Source organism: Typopeltis vanoorti, chromosome 25, assembly GCF_054136105.1.
Source record: "Typopeltis vanoorti isolate ZY-2024b chromosome 25, IOZ_Tvanoo_1.0, whole genome shotgun sequence".
In the NCBI taxonomy this organism is placed as follows: domain Eukaryota; kingdom Metazoa; phylum Arthropoda; class Arachnida; order Uropygi; family Thelyphonidae; genus Typopeltis; species Typopeltis vanoorti.
This window is the reverse complement of record NC_143573.1, coordinates 70,056,774-70,078,561: the sequence shown is the minus strand read 5'-3', so window position 1 is coordinate 70,078,561 and position 21,788 is coordinate 70,056,774. Positions and strand designations below refer to the sequence as shown.

The following is a 21,788-nucleotide window of genomic DNA, read 5'->3' as shown; positions in this document are numbered from 1 at the left end:
CCGTTTCTCAAGTATACTTGCATAGATCTTGCCAGGAACACTCAGTAGAGAAATACCTCTGTAATTCTCACATTCAGTTTTATTTCCCTTTTTATATATGGGTACTATGAGAGCTCTACTCCAATCATCGGGAATTCGTCCCTCTGTCCAGGCTTTCTGAACTATGCAGTGCAGCCACTGTAAGACTCTTATACCACCATACTTTAGCATTTCTGGTCGAATATCATCTACTCCTGCTGCCTTTCCACATTTCAAGCCTTTGATGGTTTTTTCTACTTCAAGTATGGATATGTATTCCAGATTGCATGCCTGGTCAGTGTTTTTTATCACTGTGCTGTCATCAGTGCTTGTTTCATTTAGCAGTTTTTCAAAGTGATTATTCCATACTTCAAGGATATCTTTTTCTCCTGTTTTCATGTCACCTTTATCATCTCTAATTCCTTTTACAGCACTTTTTCCTCCATTCCTAAGCTTCTTCAACAACCTCCAGAATATTTTGCCGCCTTCTTGATATTTATTTTCTATATTCTTGCCAAAGTCCTCCCATGACTTTTGTTTAGCTATTTTTACACACTGTTTAGCTTTCTTACATTTGTCTCTGTATTCTGTAAGAGTAAAAGCTGACTTATTTGCCAGGAACTTTTGATATGCTTTCTTCTTTTCCTTCACTGCCTCTTTAAGTCCCTGTGTCCACCAGGGAGTTCTGATTTTTTTTATCCTTGCACACAACCTCACCACATGCCTCTCTGGCAGAATCAATCAATGTTTCCTTCAGAGTTTGCCACTGAATCTCCAAGGTTTGATTCCTGTTCTCAAACTCTTTCATTTTCTTTTCAATAATATTTCTGTATTTTAGTCTACAGTTCACATCTGAGAGCTGCTCAACTTTTATTCGCTTTAAAACTTTCTTACATGTTATTCTTTTCAATATGAAATTCAATTTTATCCTGCTCAAAACTAAATAGTGATCACTTCCAATTTCAAATCCTCTGTACACTCTGGTGTCCTGCACCAGGGAGAAAACATCACTATCAACAATAACATAGTCAATGAGACTTTTCTTATTCCTTGCCTGTTCTCTCCATGTGAATTTGTGCACATTTTTATGTTGGAACATGGTGTTAGTAATAACCAGTCCATGTCCTGAGCAGAAATCCAACAGGTATTTGCCATTATTATTAGCTTTGCTCTTTTCTCCAAATTTTCCCAAAATATTTTTGTATGTCTGACAATCATTTCCTACTCTGCTATTTAGATCCCCAACAAGGACCAACTTTTCCTTTTTCATTGTGTCAGTTGCTTTTTCTAAAGCCTCAAAAAAATTCCTCCACTTCTACCTTAGTAGAACCTTCTGTGGGACCATAGGCACAAATAAGTCTCATTGTCCAGTTCCCCATTCTCATATTTGCCCACATTACTCTACTTGAGACTGATTGCCATTCAAGAAGATTAGCCTCATATTTTGTGTTGAATACTATGGCTACTCCTTCTTTTCCTTGATTGTCATTGCCTGAATATAACATTTTGTATTTATTGCTCAGAAAGATCTCACCAGTTTTGGTCTTTTTTGTTTCAGTCACCCCTATTATGTCGATCTGGTACTTATCTAATATCTCAGCTAGCTCCATTTCTTTGCCATTCAGGCTTCTTACGTTGATAGTACCGATCTTTAACTCTGGTGATGTTGAGTTGGGGTTTGTTTTCAGATTTGTTGCAGTAGCTGACTTTTCGCTGTTCGCCCTGGTTCCCTGGCGAAAACAACGGGGGCCTTGTTTAACCGGGCGACACCCCAGCCGACATGAAATTTTATCATGTTGTACCATCATTTTTTATTTTGGTTTAACCAATAAGAATACAATTTGGTCGGCTAAATCCCAAATTGCCAGCCCATCCTCGTTCGTTCAGTATCAAAGTAGATACCCAACAGGGTGCACCACGAGAAGGTGAGGACTGGACATTAGGTCAGAAGCCCTGGTCGGTTCTCCGCATTCCTTTAAAGGCTATGTGGAGGTCTCCTCTCAGTTATACAGCTTTGACCCTTAAGCACCCCTTTGCACCCAAACACCTTAATCACCCACATCACACCTTAAGCACCCAATTGAAAAAATTCAATTGGCTTATTTTTCACATCACAATTAATTTCTAAATGTTGTCAGAGTTTTGCAGATTTCATGCATTATGTTGGAAGTTTAATGGATTTTTTACAACACTCAAAAAGAATTAAAATAGAATTTAATACTTCCTATATTTCGTCCTAGTCACTAGGACATCTACGGGGATTACAAAAATATTTAATGTAACATGCACACAAAAACTTGCAATACTAAGCCCAACCACGTGGGTGACACTAAAGTCCTATCTAGGTGGAGCGCCCTCTAAGGGCGATAGTAGGTAGCCGGGAATGTAAGGTGGGACCTCTGGTGATGAGCGTTTCCCAAATCTTCGGAAGCTTAATGCAACCGTATTTATTAAGATTTGGTTGGTTTCTGAGAGCTGCTGCTGCTTCTAAGAAAAGTCTCTCTTTCTTGAATTTGCTGTGGTGGAGCATGGTGGTTTTCTTCCATGATACTCTGTGGGTGGTGTACTACATCGTCCAAAACGTCAAATGGGGGATCGGTCGCTTACCGTCGGAGGTCGCCAACAACATCAGACTCGACGTAGCCAACATCCTCGCTCACTCTTTGCCTCCAAAAAGTAACTTATCGTATGCCCAACGCATGGCTCTCCTGAAACTACGCAAAGAAAAAAGTATCGTCATCACCAGAGCGGATAAGGGTTATGCCACAGTCATTCTTAATACCAGCGAATACAATCGTAAAATGAACATTATCTTCCGTGATCGCGCTACCTACATCCCACTAGAACACGACCCCACAAAAACACAAGTTAAGAAATTAAAAATCTTACTTAAAAAAGTAACCTCCTGGCCCGCTGACGTCACGAAAAAACTTAAACCTTTCCGCTCCCATTCCCCCCGAATATACGGTTTACCAAAAATCCACAAACCCAATTCCCCACTCAGACCTATAGTAGATGCCACCAATGCACCTTGTTACAGACTGTCTAAACAGCTGGCCAACTCTCTGTCCCCCTCCCTCACCGGAAATTCCGCTTCCTATATAAAAAACTCGACCCACTTTAAACCCTCACAGAAAATTTAACTTTGAATGATACAGACATATTAGTAAGCTTTGATATCTCCTCTTTGTTTACCAATATTCCCTTAACTGACACTTTATCTCTCTTAGAAAACGTTTTTCCCTCTGACATCTTAGATCTCTTTTCCTTTGCCATCAACTCTGGGTATTTCTCTTGGAAGAACAATATTTACAAGCAGATAGAGGGAACCGCCATGGGTTCCCCCCTTTCACCCCCCCCTGCCAATTTCTATATGGAAGACTTTGAAAAACGAGCCATAGACTCAACCCCACTCAAACCTTCTATCTGGCTAAGATATGTAGATGATGTGTTCTCTGTTTGGCCTCATGGCCCAGACACGTTAGACTCCTTCCTCAGTCATCTCAATAGCCTACATCCAAGAATCCAGTTTACTATGGAAAAGGAAAAGAACAATTGTTTACCCTTCCTAGACACCTTAGTCACATGCCTGCCTAATGATACACTTGCCTTCACTGTATACAGAAAACCCACACACACAGGCAGATACATTCACAAACTCTCCCACCACCACCCTCACAACAATATGGCATCATTAAAACTCTTACCAAGAGAGCCCACAATCTTTGTTCCAGTGGAACCCTCACTACTGAGCTTAACCACATACACAGAACTTTCCTCTCCAATGGCTACAGCGAACACAGTATCAAAAAAATAATCAATTCCTCCGCCATTCCCTGTCCCTCTCGTCAACAAGATTTTAAAAATGCCATCACCATACCCTACATCCGTGGTACTTCGGAAAAAATAGCCAAGATACTAAAAAAGTATAACCTACACACAGCATATAAGCCCTACCGCAAACTTGCTACCCTTATCCGTTCTATGAAAGATCAGCTCCCTCCTCTCTCTCTCTGCCTGAAGTTTACAAAGTACCCTGTTCCTGTAAGCTTGCGTACTTTGGACAGACAGGCAGATCAGCGTCCATCCGCCTGGAGGAACACAAGTCGTACATCGTTAAACACAACTATGGCCATTCAGGCTTGGCTGACCATGTTTTGGACACCACTCACAGAGTATCATGGAAGAAAACCACCATGCTCCACCACAGCAAATTCAAGAAAGAGAGACTTTTCTTAGAACCAGCAGCAGCTCTCAGAAACCAACCAAATCTTAATAAATACGGTTGCAATAAGCTTCCGAAGATTTGGGAAACACTCATCACCAGAGGTCCCACCTTACATTCCAGGCTACCTACTACTGCCCTTAGAGGGCACTCCACCTAGATAGGACTTTAGTGTCACTCACGTGGTTGGGCTTAGTATTGTAAGTTTTTGTGTGCATGTTACATTAATTGTTTTTGTAATCCCCATAGATGTCCTAGTGACTAGGACGAAATATAGGAAGTATTAAATTCTATTTTAATTCTTTTTGAGTGTTGTAAAAAATCCATTAAACCTCCAACATAATGTCCTCACAGCACTTAATCCTCTACACAACAGATTTCATGCACTCGTTCGACAACACTTCATAACACAAAACACATTGAGGTTTCTGTTCATTTTCATCTCCACACCAAGTAAACCCGATTTCCAAATATGAATTGTTATATCTCATACTGTATTTTTTCTTTGAACTTGTTTCTTCTACTGTAATAGTATCAGATTTACTCACTGTTACAACACATGTATCACAATTAGGATTATTATCATTTGTTTCATTTACTTTTCTTTTCCAAGTCCTAGTTCTAAGCCACTTTTCCATTATTAAAAAATGTTACCAAAAAATGTATAAATAATGGAGTTAACTCACAACACACTTTGTCCAAGTATCACTTAGCACTTTTGAAGATATACTGAGCCTTGGTTGAAGGAGGAAAACCTTCGATAATAAAAAATCAATACAAAACAAGCAATTGGTTGAAATGTGGACCATGTTTACTGCATTTCTGACAAAACAGCAAGGGAAGGTAGAAGCAATAAAACCATATTGTTGTTCACTTCACCCTTCTTTTATTACTAAGTCATTCTGCTGCTAAAAAAATTATTGTAGCAATAGAATGTTCATGGAATGAACATTCTGCTTCTGCCGCTATTTGTTGGTTTTTTTAAGTATCCATTTTATTTCTTATTCAATTTTAATTTGTTTTGTTTGGATAATTAAAAAAATACACATTTCTTTATTTAATTTAAATTTTCCTGTGGACCACAGGTTGAGAAACACTGGTATAGAGGATTTGAAATTTGAAGTGACCATTACCTAGTGCTAAACAGGATAAAAATGGATATTACATAAGGTTTTTAAAATAATTAAAACTGAGTAACTTTAACAGGTAAACTGTAGACTCAATTATACAAACATTACTGAAGAAAAAATGAAACAGCATTCATGAGATCATGACTGCATGTACATGCCCAACAATACTGTGGTATCCAGAGTGTCGAATGTCAGTAATATGCTGGCAGTTTAATTTATAGCTATGTTTTTTTGTTTTTTTTTGCATCTCTTTTTATGTAATGCATTCAGTGAAGTCTTCTAAGACAAAACTAGTTGTGCACTTTATTTAAAAAAAAAAAATAGTATTTTTGTTTTTATCTCTCAGCTCTTTACTAGAGCAAAAAGCATCATCATAAAAAAAAAAGTATACAAGAACAATACAATAAATTTAGTTTAATCCTTTATCCAAGCTTGAGCAAACAAAGTTTGCACCTGAAAGTATCTTCAGGACTGGGTAAGGTGGTGCAACACCAGAGTGACTCCTTGCAAAGGTGGAGCAAGATACTATCACTCCTATCTCAGTATCTCCCATAATGCAAAACACATCTCCTTGCAGATATCTCTAATGTTATGCATTAAGGGAAGGGCCACTACCCAGACTAGTTTCGACCTTTATTGAGGTCTCTTCAGTGGGAGCTAGACCCAAGTGAAGATACCAGCCAGAAGCATTAGCAAGGTCATCTCTACCTATAGGAGTTGCCAAATGTCAGTATCTCCCATAATGCAAAGCACATCTCCTTGTGGATATGTCTAATGTTATGCATTAAGGGAAGGGCCACTACCCAGACTAGTTTCGACCTTTATTGAGGTCTCTTCAGTGGGAGCTAGGCCCAAGTGGAGATACCAGCCAGAAGCATTAGCAAGGTCATCTCTACCTATAGGAGTTGCCAAATGGTGTGCCACCTTTTTAATAAATTACTCTGGATTTAGAGAAAGATGTTGAAAGTTTATATTTTTCACTTGGTTAGAATATAATAAATTTAGTTTACTCCTTTATCCAAGGTGTGAGCAGACAAATTGGAAAGATGTTGATTCTGATCCTCTGAAAGATGCAAGAAGCATTTTCAAAGCCTGTACACACTCACCTGACAGACATCATATATTTGCTTTGTGGTACTACCAGTTTTATCATCAATTCTAAAAATAAATTAAAAAAATAAGTGGACTGAATTAAGTGTTGTGGATTATGAGTTATTTCACTTTATGACTGATAATTCTGCTTAATAAAATTCTAAAATTGGTTTATTAAGTAATTCATTCTATTGCATGCCATTGTCACATAAGTAGCATTAAGTATATAGCTCTTTCTGTAAGTAAAAATCACCTGGTACCAGATCAGAATTATCAAATTACATTTAGCTTTTGAACGATACATTTTTGAATAGTAGACTGAACTTTGTGAAAGATTTTATCAGCTGTATGAAGAACTCCCAAAACATTATACAAGGATAAATCAAAACATCTTTGCTAAATTTTGTTCATATGACATAGGGTATTTTTTGTCAGAACATATATATACTGGGGGGGGGGGAAGGATAGGAATATGTATATACAAGGAATTCAAGGAGAACTGGTAGGCCAGTTCTCGTTGAATTCTGATGACTTGAAAGGGGGTTCCTTCCCCTGGCACCTGCGGTGCCCCCCCACCCCGAGTTTCGGACTGGTAGGCCGGTTCTCCTTGAATTCTGAAGACTCGACATTCAGGGTAGCCCCTGAGTTTCAAAACGTTTCAAATAACTTGACAAAAAATGTGACACAAAAACATTTCATAAAAAGGCTTATCATTTTAGTCACTTCTCCATAGCTCAGTCGGTCTTGATGATATCCTTTGGTTGTAAACACTTGTGTTCAAATCCCATGTAAGATGCAAAGATCCTTTATCAGGCTTTTCATTTGAAGATGAGTTAGCTGGTCTCATATGAAGATGGCATGGTTATGAGGTTTGCAGTGATGAGATTACATGAAAGTATAGTCTTATCATTGCACACACAAAAAAAAAAAAACTTAATTGATAATCAACACTGTTCTTTCTTAAAGAGCAAAGTTGTTTTAGTGTGTCACAATAATAATTGAATTTCTTCTTATTTTGATAAATAGAGAAGATACATCCTACATTTTAGTACATGTTGGATTTGGATTTTTTTTGGAATATACCCATGAGGAGGCTCTCATTTTTATAAAGAAGAAAATTCACCAACTTGAAGTAAATTTGGAAAAATTAGCCAATAACTCAGCCAAGATTAAAGCCCATATTAAAGTGATTCTTGAGGTGAGAAAAATTTATTACTTTACTATTAGCTTATGATAGCATTTTTGATTTTCAAAGTAACTTTTTAGCTTTTTTGATAAAAGTAAATTTTTAGCTGTTTATTTATTTCTACATGTGAGAGGCTGCAAGGTCTGTAAGGTATGGTCTTTCTTCCTTAAATAAGTGGGATTATATGATGATAGCATTAAAATTTACTAAATTATCTTCATCCCAATTGAGAATGCTAAAGGATTAGTATTTAAAGCATTGGCCATAGAAGATCTTGAAGCTTGAGTTATCTGCACACCAGAAGGTTTTGTAAATATTAAAAACGTATGGAGTGCACTGTCATTATCAAAACAGTAAATAGGATTGATGTTAATGTAAGAAGAGCATTGCTGTTTAGGAGAAAGAGTGAAGGTCTTGGGGTACTTGAGCATTGATCGAAAAATCATATGAGCAGGAACAATCCACTGTGATATGTATTGAACAACCAGAGAGGAAGCTGGCAATCTACTCACAAAGGATAAGAAGGAGACCATATATGATAGTTTGGTAAGAAGGCCATGATGCTAAACTTGATCAAATACCTTGGAAATATGTGTTTAAAGGTGGGTAAGGTTAATAAGGAGGTCTGCTATAGAACAAGAATGGCAGAATCCACATTGTTGATCTCCAATTGACCAATAGTAGAATGGCTGGCTTTTATCTCCCTGTTTAGGAACAAGCTAGATATACCAGATGAGTATGACATGATGATTGTTAGTTCTGAAGCACAAGCTTTTAGTACAACTGGAGGGATACCATCTGAGCCAGAGGACTTATTAGTATCAAGGCTACCGAGTATTTTTCTGATGTCCTTCTGTCTTGACCAGAGGAAGCATATTGTGGGTAGTTTGTAGAAAAGTAGGAGGAAATATTTGCTTTGGTTGTCTAACAACAGTTGGAGAAGAAGGCTGATGCCAAGAGGTCTACCTTATCTTCAGGAGATGTTCCATTATTCAATCAGGATGAAAGGTGGAAGCTACTATAGTAAGCCAGCAGTTTTACCCAACAATCATTTGAGCAAGAGGCAAGTTTAGTGCACCTGCTCCTTACAAAGTCTACTTTGGATTTGTTGATGACTTTTTTGCACCTGTTACAGGATGTAGTGAGAAGCCAGCCAGAGATTTTAATCTAATTGTATGCTGTTTCAATACATTTGTTAGAAAACGAATTCTTTAGCAAGAACTGGGGATTTTGAGTGGAGTCAGGAATAAAGGCACTCATCCCAACAAGAATTTCATTTATTAGGCAATCTTTTTCTTTTCTGCCATTTTCTGTCCACTGCTGGATGGTCTCCTCCAGTTCTTTCCACCTTTTCTGTTCTTGGCAATGGTTAACCAATTTTTCCCAACAAAATTTGACAATTCATCACCCCCCACCTTCTTTTAGAATCCAGTTCATTAGTATGGTGGTCATCTTCTGTTTTAGATAGATGTCCAGCCCATTTCCATTTTAGTCGCAATAATGTGATACCTAGCATCAGCCACTCCATTTTCCTTTGAGTTGTTGCTAGTTTGTCAGTGTTTTTGTTACAGATCAAGTTTCACAACTATATGCGATGACGAAGTATACACTGGTTAAATGTCTTCCTTTTTAAACAGAGTGAGACATCATTGTTTTGGAAAATGCTTTTCAATTTTCTGAATACACTCCAGGCAAGTTGAACTCTTGTTTATTTCCTTTTGAAGTCCACAGTTTAGATCAATGAGATGACCTAAATATGTATATGAAGAGACTCTTTCCAAGAAATGGTTTTCTATTATTATGTTTTTTGGTGTTACAAAATGATTAAACACGATTTCAGTTTATTTTTAGGTCAACTTTTCTGCTTTCATGATATAGGTCTTCTATCATTATATTAAGGTCTTCTGGAGTATTTGCAAAAATTATATCATCTGCATATCTTAGGTGTGTTAAGTTTCTGTTAATCATAAGAATTGCAATAATCATGCAAGAGCCACAGAAATCCCTGAGAAATCATCTCGGTTTGGCACCATTGTAGTGCCATAGGATATGAGGCTGAGAGAAAGATGATTTGTAGAAAAAAGAAATATAGACAAGGTCAGTATTGCAAAGGGGAGAGCAATATTAGTGGTGTATTTGGATAAGGAGAGAGTTAGGAAAATGTCAAAGGCTTTGAGAGAATGCTAAGTATTATTTGGAATTTGTATTAAGTTAACCAATTAAGTTAACAAATTTTTTGATGCTTTTTAGTTGGTCCTTGTTGGGGATTTAATAGCAGAGTAGGAAATGATTGTGAGACATACAAAAATATTTTGAGAAAATTTGGAGAAAAGAGCAAAGCTAATAATAATGGCAAATACCTGTTGGATTTCTGCTCAGGACATGGACTGGTTATTACTAACACCATGTTCCAACATAAAAAGGTGCACAAATTCACATGGAGAGAAGAGGCAAGGAATAAGAAAAGTCTCATTGACTATGTTATTGTTGATACTGATGTTTTCTCCCTGGTGCAGGACACCAGAGTGTACAGAGGATATGAAATTGGAAGTGATCACTATTTACTCTTGAGCAGGATAAAATTGAATTTCATATTGAAAAAAATAACATGTAAGAAAGTTTTAAAGCGAATAAAAGTTGAGCAGCTCTCAGAAGTGAACTGTAGACTAAAATACACAAAAATTATTGAAGAAAAAATGAAAGCGTTTGAGAACAGGAATCAAACCTTGGAGATTCAGTGGCAAACGTTGCCACTGAATCTCCAAGCCCAGATTAATTCAGCTAGAAAGGCATGTGGTGAAGTTGTCTGCAAAGATAGAAAAATCAGAACTCCATGGTGGACACAGGAAGTTAAAGAGGCAGTGAAGGAAAAGAAGAAAGCATATCAAAAGTTCCTGGCAAATAAGTCGGCTTGTGCTCTTAGAGAATACAGAGACAAATGCAAGAATGCTAAACACTGTGTAAAAATAGCTAAATAAAAGTCATGGGAGGACTTTGGCACGTATATAGAAAATAAATATCAAGAAGGTGGCAAAATATTCTGGAGGTTGTTGAAGAAGTTTAGGAATGGAGGAAAGATTGCTGTAAAACGAGTCAGAGATGATAAAGGTGACATGAAAACAGAAGAAAAAGATATCCTTGAAGTATGGAGTAATTATTTTGAAAAACTGCTTAATGAAACAAGCAGTGATGACAGCACTGTGGTAAAAAAACACTGACCAGGCATGCAGTCAGGAATACATATCCATACTTGAAGTAGAAAAAGCCATCAAAGGCTTGAAATGTGGAAAGGCAGCAGGAGTAGATGATATTCGACCAGAAATGCTGAAGTATGGTGGTATAAGAGTCTTAAAGTGGCTGCACTGCATAGTTCAGAAAGCCTGGACAGAGGGACGAATTCCCGATGATTGGAGTAGAGCTCTCATAGTACCCATATATAAAAAGGGAAATAAAACTGAATGTGAGAATTACAGAGGTATTTCTCTACTGAGTGTTCCTGGCAAGGTCTATGCAAGTATACGTGAGAAACGATTGAGAAGAATTGTGGAAGAAAAGCTGGTTGAAGAACAAGCTGGATTCAGGCCAAATAGAGGCTGTCAGGATCAGATTTTCACTTTACGACAAATAGTCGAGAAAGCATGGGAATATAACAAAGATCTGTATTTAAGTTTTGTCGATTTGGAAAAGGCATATGACAAGGTGCCAAGAGAGAAGCTATTCAATACGCTACAGTTATATGGTGTCAATGGGGTATTATATCAAGCAATACTTAGTCTTTATTTGAGTTGTAAGTCAGCAGTTAGAATTGAAGGAAGTACAGGAAGATGGTTTAATGTTAAATCTGGTGTGAGACAAGGATCTACATTATCCCCTCTGTTATTCATTATCTATATGGATCATATTATGAAGGAAAGTGGTATTAAACATGATATCAAAATTGGAGATGTTAATGTCAGTTCTTTGCTTTATGCGGATGATGTTATACTTCTAAATAAATCCGCTACAAGTCTGCGAGATTCTCTGATTAAATTGAATAACTGTTGTAATAGATATGATATGATGAAGGTCAACAATAAAAAGACAAAGACAATGAAAATAGGCAGAATCATTGAAAATGTCAGCTGTGTTGTGAATGGAGAACCTGCGGAACAAGTAACACATTTCAGCTATTTAGGCACGATTTTTAGTGAAGATGGTAAATTCAATATAGAAATAGATAACAGAATCAGCTGGTATGGTGGGAAATCAATTGAATAAATTCATATGGAATAAGAGAGAAATTAGTCAGAACACTAAATTAGCTGTATACAAGACAGTGTTCAAACCAATTTTAACTTATGGATCTGAGAGCTGGATCAGAAGTAAAACACTTGACCAAAGACTAGACACTGCAGATATGAGAGTCCTGAGAAAGATTAGTGGTGTGAACAGATGGCATCAATGGCAATATCATATTAAAAACGAGGATATTAGGAAAGAACTTGACATTGTTGGAATCCAGGAGTGCATTAGCAGAGCTAATCTCAGGTGGTATGGGCGAAGAAAGATTAGCAAAACAAGTGTTCTCTGCCAGGTTGGCAGGAAAACGACCCAGAGGAAGACAGCTTTGTACCGTAGCTGGATTGATATGGTACAAAGTGCCTTAGACAATAGAAATATAAGATCTGATAATGTTGGAGTCTTGACAAGTAACAGACTGATTTGGAGGAAAATTGTAGATAGGAAGGTAGTAATGATGTAATTTTTTCATTTATTACTATCATATCCTGTACACCCCTTGAGGGTACATGGCAGGAATTTGATGATGATGATGATTAAGTTAACCTTTTGTTAGTACTGACAGAAGGTAGCTTAATGAGGCAAGGAATTCGTAGGCCAAGCAGATCATATGAAGGAGATTCCAGGTTTGATAATCTTTAGCATGGGATATAAGATCTGACAATCTGACAAAGCACCCCCCCCACACACACACACCTTTCTGTAAGCTCTCATGCATGATGTAATGCAGAAGGTTGATGAGCTGTAGTCATGGAGGATGACAGAGATCAGTGATGAATTAATAGATTGAGTTGGATGTCTGTAATTGGTGATGGTGCATGTTGTTAAATTTTACTTGGAAGTTTTTCTTAACATTGAATTTTGTAGTTTTGTTGATGTTTGGTGTATATTTATTATTATTTTTTTTGTGGTAAATTACTTTTAATTTAAGTGACACTATAATCATTTTTATTGCCTTTTGTAGAATAATGATACAATTTATAGAATGTGGGCATGCAGTATGGTTTAAAAGGACTTGTGGACATGAAGTGCTCAGACTTCAGATGTAGCTTCGACAGTGACCCTTGCAAGTTGCTATGCTCAGGCTTCCACCAGGCACAGCAAGGCAATAGAATTATTCACCAGTTGATCAGGAAAATCTCCTGAAGTGTTACTAATAGGTGTGATCCTATATATCTGACAGCAAGCCTGCAGAAACTGTTGTATCCTGGAAGAGTTATTGACAATTACAATATTTAATAAGAGAAGGATAAAATGCACTTTAGTGGCTTTAAAGCAAGGTGTACTTTTCTCTTTCCTTTCACAGCAGTTTAGAAGCAGTTGGACATTTTATCCCCCTACTGAAGTCCAGCTTCATTAACATTGAAATGTTTCGCTGAGTAATCACTGTTTTCAGTAATCTTCTGCAACTTGGAAAGGAAAACTTCTTTTTGCTTTTCCATCAGCAAAGTAGCATCATCATTGGTTTTCATATTTGTAATGCCAGATCAGTTTTTAAAATTATGCAGGTATTATACAACACTAGCATTAAAATAATTAATTTCACATTCTTGTCTTTATGTGTTCATGTAATGCTGCAAGCTTTACTAGAGATGATGGCTTGGCCAATTAGAGTCTTTTGTATTGCTAACATCTCTTTATATTAGAGCGGGTAGAGGAACCTTTCTGAGCTGAAAGGGAGGTCCCAAATTTTGTATTTTCTTCTGTTTTTGCTACATTATCATGAATTGTACTACAATGCTTCATGTCTCTTCACATTTCCAAATTTTTCTTTAAAATTTAAAAGATTTATATTGCTCTGTTGGAGCATTATTTACACCAGCATTTGTTGGTTGTTTAGAAAACCCATAGAAAAATATTTTCACTGTTTATTAATTTTGTAATAAAAACAACTTTACTGTACAGATGTTTTTGTTGAACTGCACATTGTAGATAATTTACTGTGTAGTGGATCCTGGTGTCTTTTGCAAAAATAAAAAATTGCTCACTGCAATTTTTTATTTTTGCAAAAGAAATTTTTAAATTTCTTGAGTTAATAGTTAATTTTGTAAGCATGCTTTGATGCTATATGAATTTTATATATATATCGCTCTTACACACACACACACACAAGGCTGTGTGAGATTTGTTGATACTCTTTTTGAGGATGTGGTGGTTATAGATCTTGTGTATTCCTTGGAGAATGTTTCATGGGGAAAGGCTGTTCTACAGTACTGGTATAGATGAATGGGTGTAGCAGGTTCAGTGGGTTAACAGTTCAACTGTAAGAGAATGATGGCAGCTATTGCTTGTATTATTGCAGGTGTAACAAATGGGGAGGAAATGATGGATGGCAGTTCTGCTGCATGGTACTTGTGGAAATATTTATAGAAAAGATACAATGCAGAAACAATCTGAGACAGTGGTTGAAGAGTGGGGGGGGGGGCAGATCATTGATCAGCTGAACTGCCCTCTTCTGAAGAGCATCAAAACTTTTTAGATTTTATGAGGGGGGGGGGTGGGCTGAAAAGTTCTGATAAACACCTTGAACAAAAATGATATTAAAGCAATTGATATAACCACAAGAAAGAACATATCTTAAAACCCTTAACCCCCATGTTTCATCAAATTGTAGTAATTTTTTAGGATATATAAGAAGACATGTCAGAGATTTTGAAGAAATTCAAAGACACAGAGGTGCAGACCATCAAGTTTTTCTTGCTGCAAGGAAAGTCTGCAACTGCGATTCACTAAACTTTGTGTGAGACTTTAGGGTACTGTGCTCCAGAATATCCAACAGTTGTCAGATGGGTGGCCAAGTTTAAAACTGGGCATCCCGAGACAACAGATGCCCCTAGGTCAGGAATATCTTCTACAGCGATCACACCTGAAAACATCGATGCAGTGCATGCCATGATCTTTGCTGATAGGCAAATATCAGCCAAAACATTGCAAAGATTCTTGGTATATCCAGGGAACAAGTTGGGGTCATTATCCACCAACATTTAGACATGCAGAAGCTCTCATTGAAGTGGGTCCTCAAATGTTTGGATGCCAAGAGAGAATATGTGTTGTCATCTCAAGGGTTTTGGGTCATTTTGAGAAATCAGGTGCAAATGTTTTGGCCCATATTGTGACTGATGATGAAAAATGGCTTCTTCACTGTGACCCAGAGACCAAACAAAAGTCAGTGGAGTGGGGAGACAAAGTTTCTCCACTGCCAAAGAAATTCTGAACCCAAAAGCCAACACGGAAGGTTCTGCCAATGTCTTTTGGAATATGGATGATGTAATCCTTACCAAGTACCTCAAAAAAGGTGAAACTGTTACAGCACCAGTTTATTCAAAGCTCTGAAGGAAAATCACCACGGAAAACCGAGCAGAGGCATGTTGCTTTTGCAGGACAACACATCTACTCACACTGCTCATGAAATCCAACAGACAATACACAACTTGGGCTTTCAATGCCTCACCCACCCTATTCTCCAGACCTGGCCCATCTGACTTATTTCCTATTCCCAAATTTAAAGAAACACTTGAAAGGAACAAAATTTACCACAGATGAAGTCATATCTGCAGCTGAGGACTGGTTTATGCAACAAGAGACTTTTTTCTCAGAGGATTGCAAATGATGCAGCAGCATTGTAACAAATGTATAACACTTCATGGGGAATATGTAAAATAATGTGTAAGTTACATGGTTCTACCACAATTCCTTCATGGTGATTATCACAACTTTTCAGCACACCCTCATATATGTGGTGGTGCATCTATGAAAGCAGTATTCCAAAGTTGAGCAGATTTGAGGATTTGTACATAATAAGTAGCTGGACAAATACAAAGTAATATCTGGAGCAAAAAAAGTCAAGTTTTTTGGAAACCGAGCTATAGAAATCATGTCAAGAAAGGCTAAGAGTCAGTCTGAGAAGAGAGAGAGAAAAACCACGTCTTGACTGTCAAGTTGAGCTAACAAAGGTAAAGAGAGAAGTCGTAAGCTTTTTTTTTCCCCAAGAAAAAAAACTTTTTGTTTGTTCTTGAAGTATGGAAGGTGACTAGGTTTTCATTGCCTCTTTAAAAAGAATCCGCAATGGTGGTTGTTGACCTTTATTTTAGGCACTAGTGAGGGGAAAGCAATAGATTAATAGTTAGTTTAATGGTAGACACGTATCTTTTTTTAGAGTTGGCTATATATGAGTTTGCTTCGGTGCTGTAGGGTGGATGCCAGTTAAGTATAATATAGTGTAGAGGTGATAAAGGACAAGTGTTGGTTCAGAAGAGAAGCACAATTGCTGAGATCTCAGGACAAGGAGCCTTAATATCTTTCTGACAGAAGGTATGAAATGCTCCAGATAAAGGTAATTTACTTTGTTCATCTTTGTAGGAATTGAATGAGAATGATGCACGGAGATCATCTTTATCTTCAAGTGATACTGCCATAGTGTTATTTGGCTGAGAGAGAAGTGAGAATACAATGGGTAGCAGTTGCACCAATAGCTTTTGCAAGGGACCAGAAAGAACATCTACCATTCACACATCAACAAGTTTTCTACATTTGACCCTTTCAAAATCAGACTTGATGGTTTTGCAAGTGTTGCAGCCTTCAGAATAGGCGGTGAATGATAGTGAAAATTTTGTCTTGCGCTACTTATAAGCTGTTTTCTCTCTCTTTTAGACTACCTTATTACATTTTTTCATCATCATTATCAATATGTACCATCAATATGTGTTCAGGCTACTGTGATAGTATTACATGATTTTTACTATCAACAATTTTACAGCCATAAAACACCTTAGATTTGCTCTACTCACACATTTTTGAATTCTAACAAGGTCAAGTTTCTTTCTGATGATTCTTAATATGATACTATCTGTTCACTCCCATAGTTTTTCTCAGAAATTTCATATCTGTAGTCTCTAATCTTTCATCAAGTGCTTTATTTCTAGTCCAACACTTGGATCCATAACTTAAAACTGATTTGAACATTGCATATAAATTTATAGCTGCATTTCTTATTGTGTTGTCTATTTGCAGATTTAACTTGCCATCTTCACTAAAAATGTGCCTAAATAGTTGAAATATTTTACTTCTTCTATATGCACTCTATTTAGAATGTTTCTACCTGTTTTCATTGTTTGTGTCTTTTCATGCCAAGTTTGTTACGGCTGTTGTGTAATTCATTTATAGAATCCGCGAGACTTTGTACTGGATGTGTTTAAGAGTACAACATTATATGCAAAGAGTTAAGTTTGATACCTTTGATTTTAATATCAGGTTTAATGTCACTTTCTTTCATAATGTGATCCACATATACACTATCTACCAATAATTGTCTAGACACTTCAGCAATTTACAATTGATACCAGCAAGCGAACCCTAATATTGGGTACCACCTCCTGCATCCTTTAAGGGAGGCTTTCCACCAATGTGCAGCAGATTTCAGGTGGAAGTTTTCTCCATTCCTCCATCAAAGCAGCACTGGGTTCAGAGACAGATCAAGGACATGCTACTCTGGGACCTCAATTTCCACTCCAATTCATCCCACAGGTGTTCAGTGGAGTTGAGGTCAGGATTCTGCACAGGCCAGGGCAGTCATTTCATGCCCATCTCTTCATACCATTCCATAAACAGCTGCAGTTGTTTTGTCATCATGATAGTAACATGGGTCCCTTCCATAAAAACTCCCGTGTAGGCAGCACCTGGATATCCAGAATATCAAGGTACTGCCTTCATGGAACCACAGACAATGACCAGTGGTCCCATTCCAAACCAGCCGCGAATGCACCCTACACCATTACTCTTCCACCACCAAACTTTACTGTAGATACAACACACTGTGATAACAAGCATCCACCAGGCTGCCTCCACACTCTCATCAGACTGGAAACAGGTGAACCTTGATTCATTGCTCCAGAGTACCATTTTCCACTTGTGAATTGTCCAGTTCACATGCTCTTTGCACCAGGCCTGACGAGCTGCCTTGTTCGTTCTTGTGATGTTTGATGTGTGTGTGTGCTGCTGCTCTTCCGTGGAAATCCAGTAAATGGAGTTATTTTTGTACAGTAGTAGTGCTCACCATGGCGTTACTGGCACTCTGGAACTCATCGCAGACGGTCTGTGCCAACTGTAGCCATTTTTTTCATTCCACACGTTTCAACACCCTACTGTCCCTGTCAGTCATTTTCGGTGGCCACTCTGGGTGTTTTCGTGCACTAGTGATGCCAGAACATCTCCATTTGCTGACCACATCGCCAACCTTGATCTTGGATGCTCCAGTTGAGTGCACAGCCCACGATGACACCTCATTTGAAGTCGCTGAGTTCACATCGTGTTGCCACACCACCTACTATCTGTACACCAGTTTGTTATTAACAAACCTAGAATGTCCCATAACTTCAAATAACAGTGGGTATCTGGACAATTATTGGTAGATAGTATGATGAATAAGAGTGGTGATAATATGCATCCTTTCTAACTGCTGACTGACAGCTTAAATATAAACCACACTGCTTGAAAAAGTCAGTGCACAACCCCATGGCCAAGGTGCATTGTGTCGTGTAACGAGTAGTGTGTTTGTAGCCGGTATAAATTGAAGGAGTATGATTTTCCAAAGTCAAGTGCAGGTGGTCCTGGTGAAATGGCTGTGAATGAGGAACTGATGAAGTTTGAAAGATGTTATGATAGGATGCCATGTTGCATGCCTATCTGTTCGGCAATCAGTGATACCATACTGATTATGGTATGATACCTCACTGAACATGACCATAGGGTGTTACGAAGGATAATATGTAAAAACCGCTATTCATCAGCTGACATGTTGAATGCAGTGTTCCGAGCATTGGGTGGAACACGAATCTGCACAAATACATTCAGAACCGAGGCTCACAACATGAGTTTCTGTGGTAGGACCACAATATGCAAGCCCACATTACCTGAAACAACATGCAGTATCATCTTTGGTGGTGCAAAGAGCATGACAGTGGGATTAGAAAGGTGTGTTATGGAGCGATGAATCACAGTACACAGTCTACTGAGCAGTTACACATGTGGATGCCTGGTAAATGTTTTTTTTTTTTTTTTTACTCTAGCATAAATCTTACCTGGGACACTTAATATAGAAAATCCTCTTTAATTCTCACATTGTTTTATTCCCTTTTTCTAAATGGGGACTATGAGAGCTGTACTCATCCTCTCTTCCATCATCTATGTGGATGATGAGGCCGAATGAACTCTTTCCACTTCTGTCTGTCCCGGGAGAGTCCGAATAATTCTGTCCAGTTTGGTTTTCAGGTCCTCTTTTATTTTGTCTATCCATGTAATTCTGGACCGTCTTTTGGATCTTTTACCTTCCATCATTGTATGCAGGACTTCAGATGGTAGTCTTTCTGTATTCCCATTCTGGTCACATGGCCAAATCATCGCAGTCTTCTTTCTTGGATTTTGTCTATTCTTGTTTTAGTCGTTTCCTTATGTCTTCATTTCTTAGCCAACCCATTTCAGTAACTAATAATTTTTTCTCTTCAGCCTTTTTGAGATTCCAGCATTCGCTTCCATAGAGGAGTATTGGGAGGATCATTGTTTCATAGATTCTTACTTTTGTTACTTGTACGAGCTGTACTCCAATCATCTGACCAGGGCCCTCTGAATTACACAATATAGTTACTACAAAAGTTAGTCTCCATATTTAAACATTTCTGTCAAATATCATCTACACCAGCTGCCTTTCCACATTTCAGGTTTTTGATGGCTTTTTTTTTCTGTCTGAAGTATTGATATGTATTCCTGTTGAAAATTTTCTAGTATGGTTCTGTCACTTTCTTTTTAACCATTATCAAATTCTTGATATGTACCCTCAAGGGGGGGGGGGTACAGGATATGATAGTACTACATGAAAAACTTACATCATTATGAACTTCCTATCTACAATTTTTCTCCAAATCAATTTGTTATCTCTCAAGTCTCCAATGATCAGATCAGCAGTGACAATGCTAACAATCAATTGTTAGCATTATGACTACTTGATTCATTTAAGTCTTTCCAAATAAAAATAAATACTCTAGACATCTAGAATATCCTTATCTTCCATTTTCATTTCACCTTTATCATCTTTGATTCCTTTTACAGTACTCTTTCCTCCATTTCTAAGCTTTTTCAATAGCCTTCAGAACATTTTGTCCTCTATGTAATATTCTTACGAAAGTTTTCCTATGAATGAATAATGATTGTCAATGTAAAACATTAAACAATGATTGTTTAACGTTTACACACACACCTTAATTCTCTCACATTTTTCCTGGATTGGCATAATGGAAAATGGCCACCCTATATTACTATCAGGTTCAGTCTGTACATTCATGGTGGCTAACCTGTTGAATATTGATATGTCCTGAAGATGGGGGGGGGGGCCTTGGAATCCTTTCCTGGGAATCAAAATGGCATCAGCCACTTGAGACCCTCTAATAAGCCAGGTAGTGATTTTTCACTAAGTATTGAAGATTTACTAGGATATTCTGGCAAGGTTCCAAGGGAGTGGAAAGAGGATAAGATAGTCCTTTACATAAAGGTGGCTCCAAGGCAGAATTAGCAAATTACAAACCAATTAGTATTGGTTCAAGTATTGGGAAAAGATGGTTCAAGGTAAAATCCTGAAGTGAGTGGATAGGATACTTTGTAAGGGATAGGGTCCTGTCTTAGTAATTTATCCACATTTTATAATGAAGTGACAATGGAATCGAATAAAATAAATGGATACACCATGATACTTCTGGGCTTTGCATTTTACAGAATATTGTAAGTTTTGTAGGAAAACTTACAAAAGTTGGAGCAAATGGTAATGGATAGGGGTGGCTGATAGACAGGCACCAGAGAACAGTATATGGTGGAGTGGAATCTAAAAGAATAAGGGTGACTGGTGGAGTACCTCAGGGTTTTCTACTAGGCCACTACTCTTTAATTTGTATATCAGTGATATAGGGAAACATTTGACAGAATATTCAGGTCTTTGCTGATGATGCAAAACCGGTGTAGATATCTTGCAGGATTATTTAAATAAATTGGCATTGTTGGCAAAGGATAATGATTGTCAATTTAATGTTGCATACTGGATGGTACACTATTCATGAGGCTATGGACTTGGGAATAAGTTGAAGTTCAAAGGACATATTCCAAAAGTTGGTAAAATATAACTTCTCTATCTTGACTTGTTAGCACATTTTTCAACATGGATGTTGAAAAATGTGCTAACAAGTTAAGATAGGGAAGTTATCACTCTTTATGAGGCTATGATTCAGCCTCTTCTTAACTACTGTGCACCAAATTGGTTACCTAGGTTTCTTAGGGATCAGGAGGTGATAGAGACAATTTAGACAAGTAACCAATCTGATGAGGGGTCTGTGGAATGCTACCTATGAGGATAGGTTGAAGGTATGCAGGTTATGAAGTTTAGTAGATAAACAGAAAACATGATATAAACTTATTTTATATCATGTTTGCTTTAATATTAGAAGATATTAAAGGTGTTTTATAAAATTGATGTAGAGGAAATTTTTCAATATATGACAAATAGAGAACTATGGTTCCTCCATGGGAGTTGTGAAAGAGTGTGATTAGTGTGCAAGACGAGATTTTTTGCATGGAGAGTGGATGAGTGAAATGGATAGCCAGAACTGGTTGCGAGTGCCTTGATGGTGAATGACTTTAAGGAAGAGTATGATAGGTTTTGTGTGTTATAAACATTAGTGTGGGTCTCCTGCGATGAATCTCCAGACTGCATGGAGATAGTGTAATAATAATATTTATCCTTCCTAGTTCATCTAGGAAGATAGTGTTATTTTAATTTTTGCACATACAATAAAATTTTATTGAGGAAATTTTATTAAGGGGT

General features: G+C 37.5%; 1 protein-coding gene across 5 annotated transcripts in view; it reads left to right on the top strand.

Moving 5' to 3' along the window:
• Uxt (Uxt prefoldin-like subunit) overlaps window positions 1-21,788 on the top strand; it is a 68,895-nt gene that overhangs the window by 43,317 nt on the left and 3,790 nt on the right. For all 5 annotated transcript variants that reach the window (XM_090414589.1, XM_090414588.1, XM_090414590.1 and 2 more), the window contains exon 5: window positions 7,492-7,663. In XM_090414589.1, the coding sequence (XP_090270715.1) occupies window positions 7,492-7,663 (172 nt within the window). The remainder of the gene's footprint in view (window positions 1-7,491; window positions 7,664-21,788) is intronic.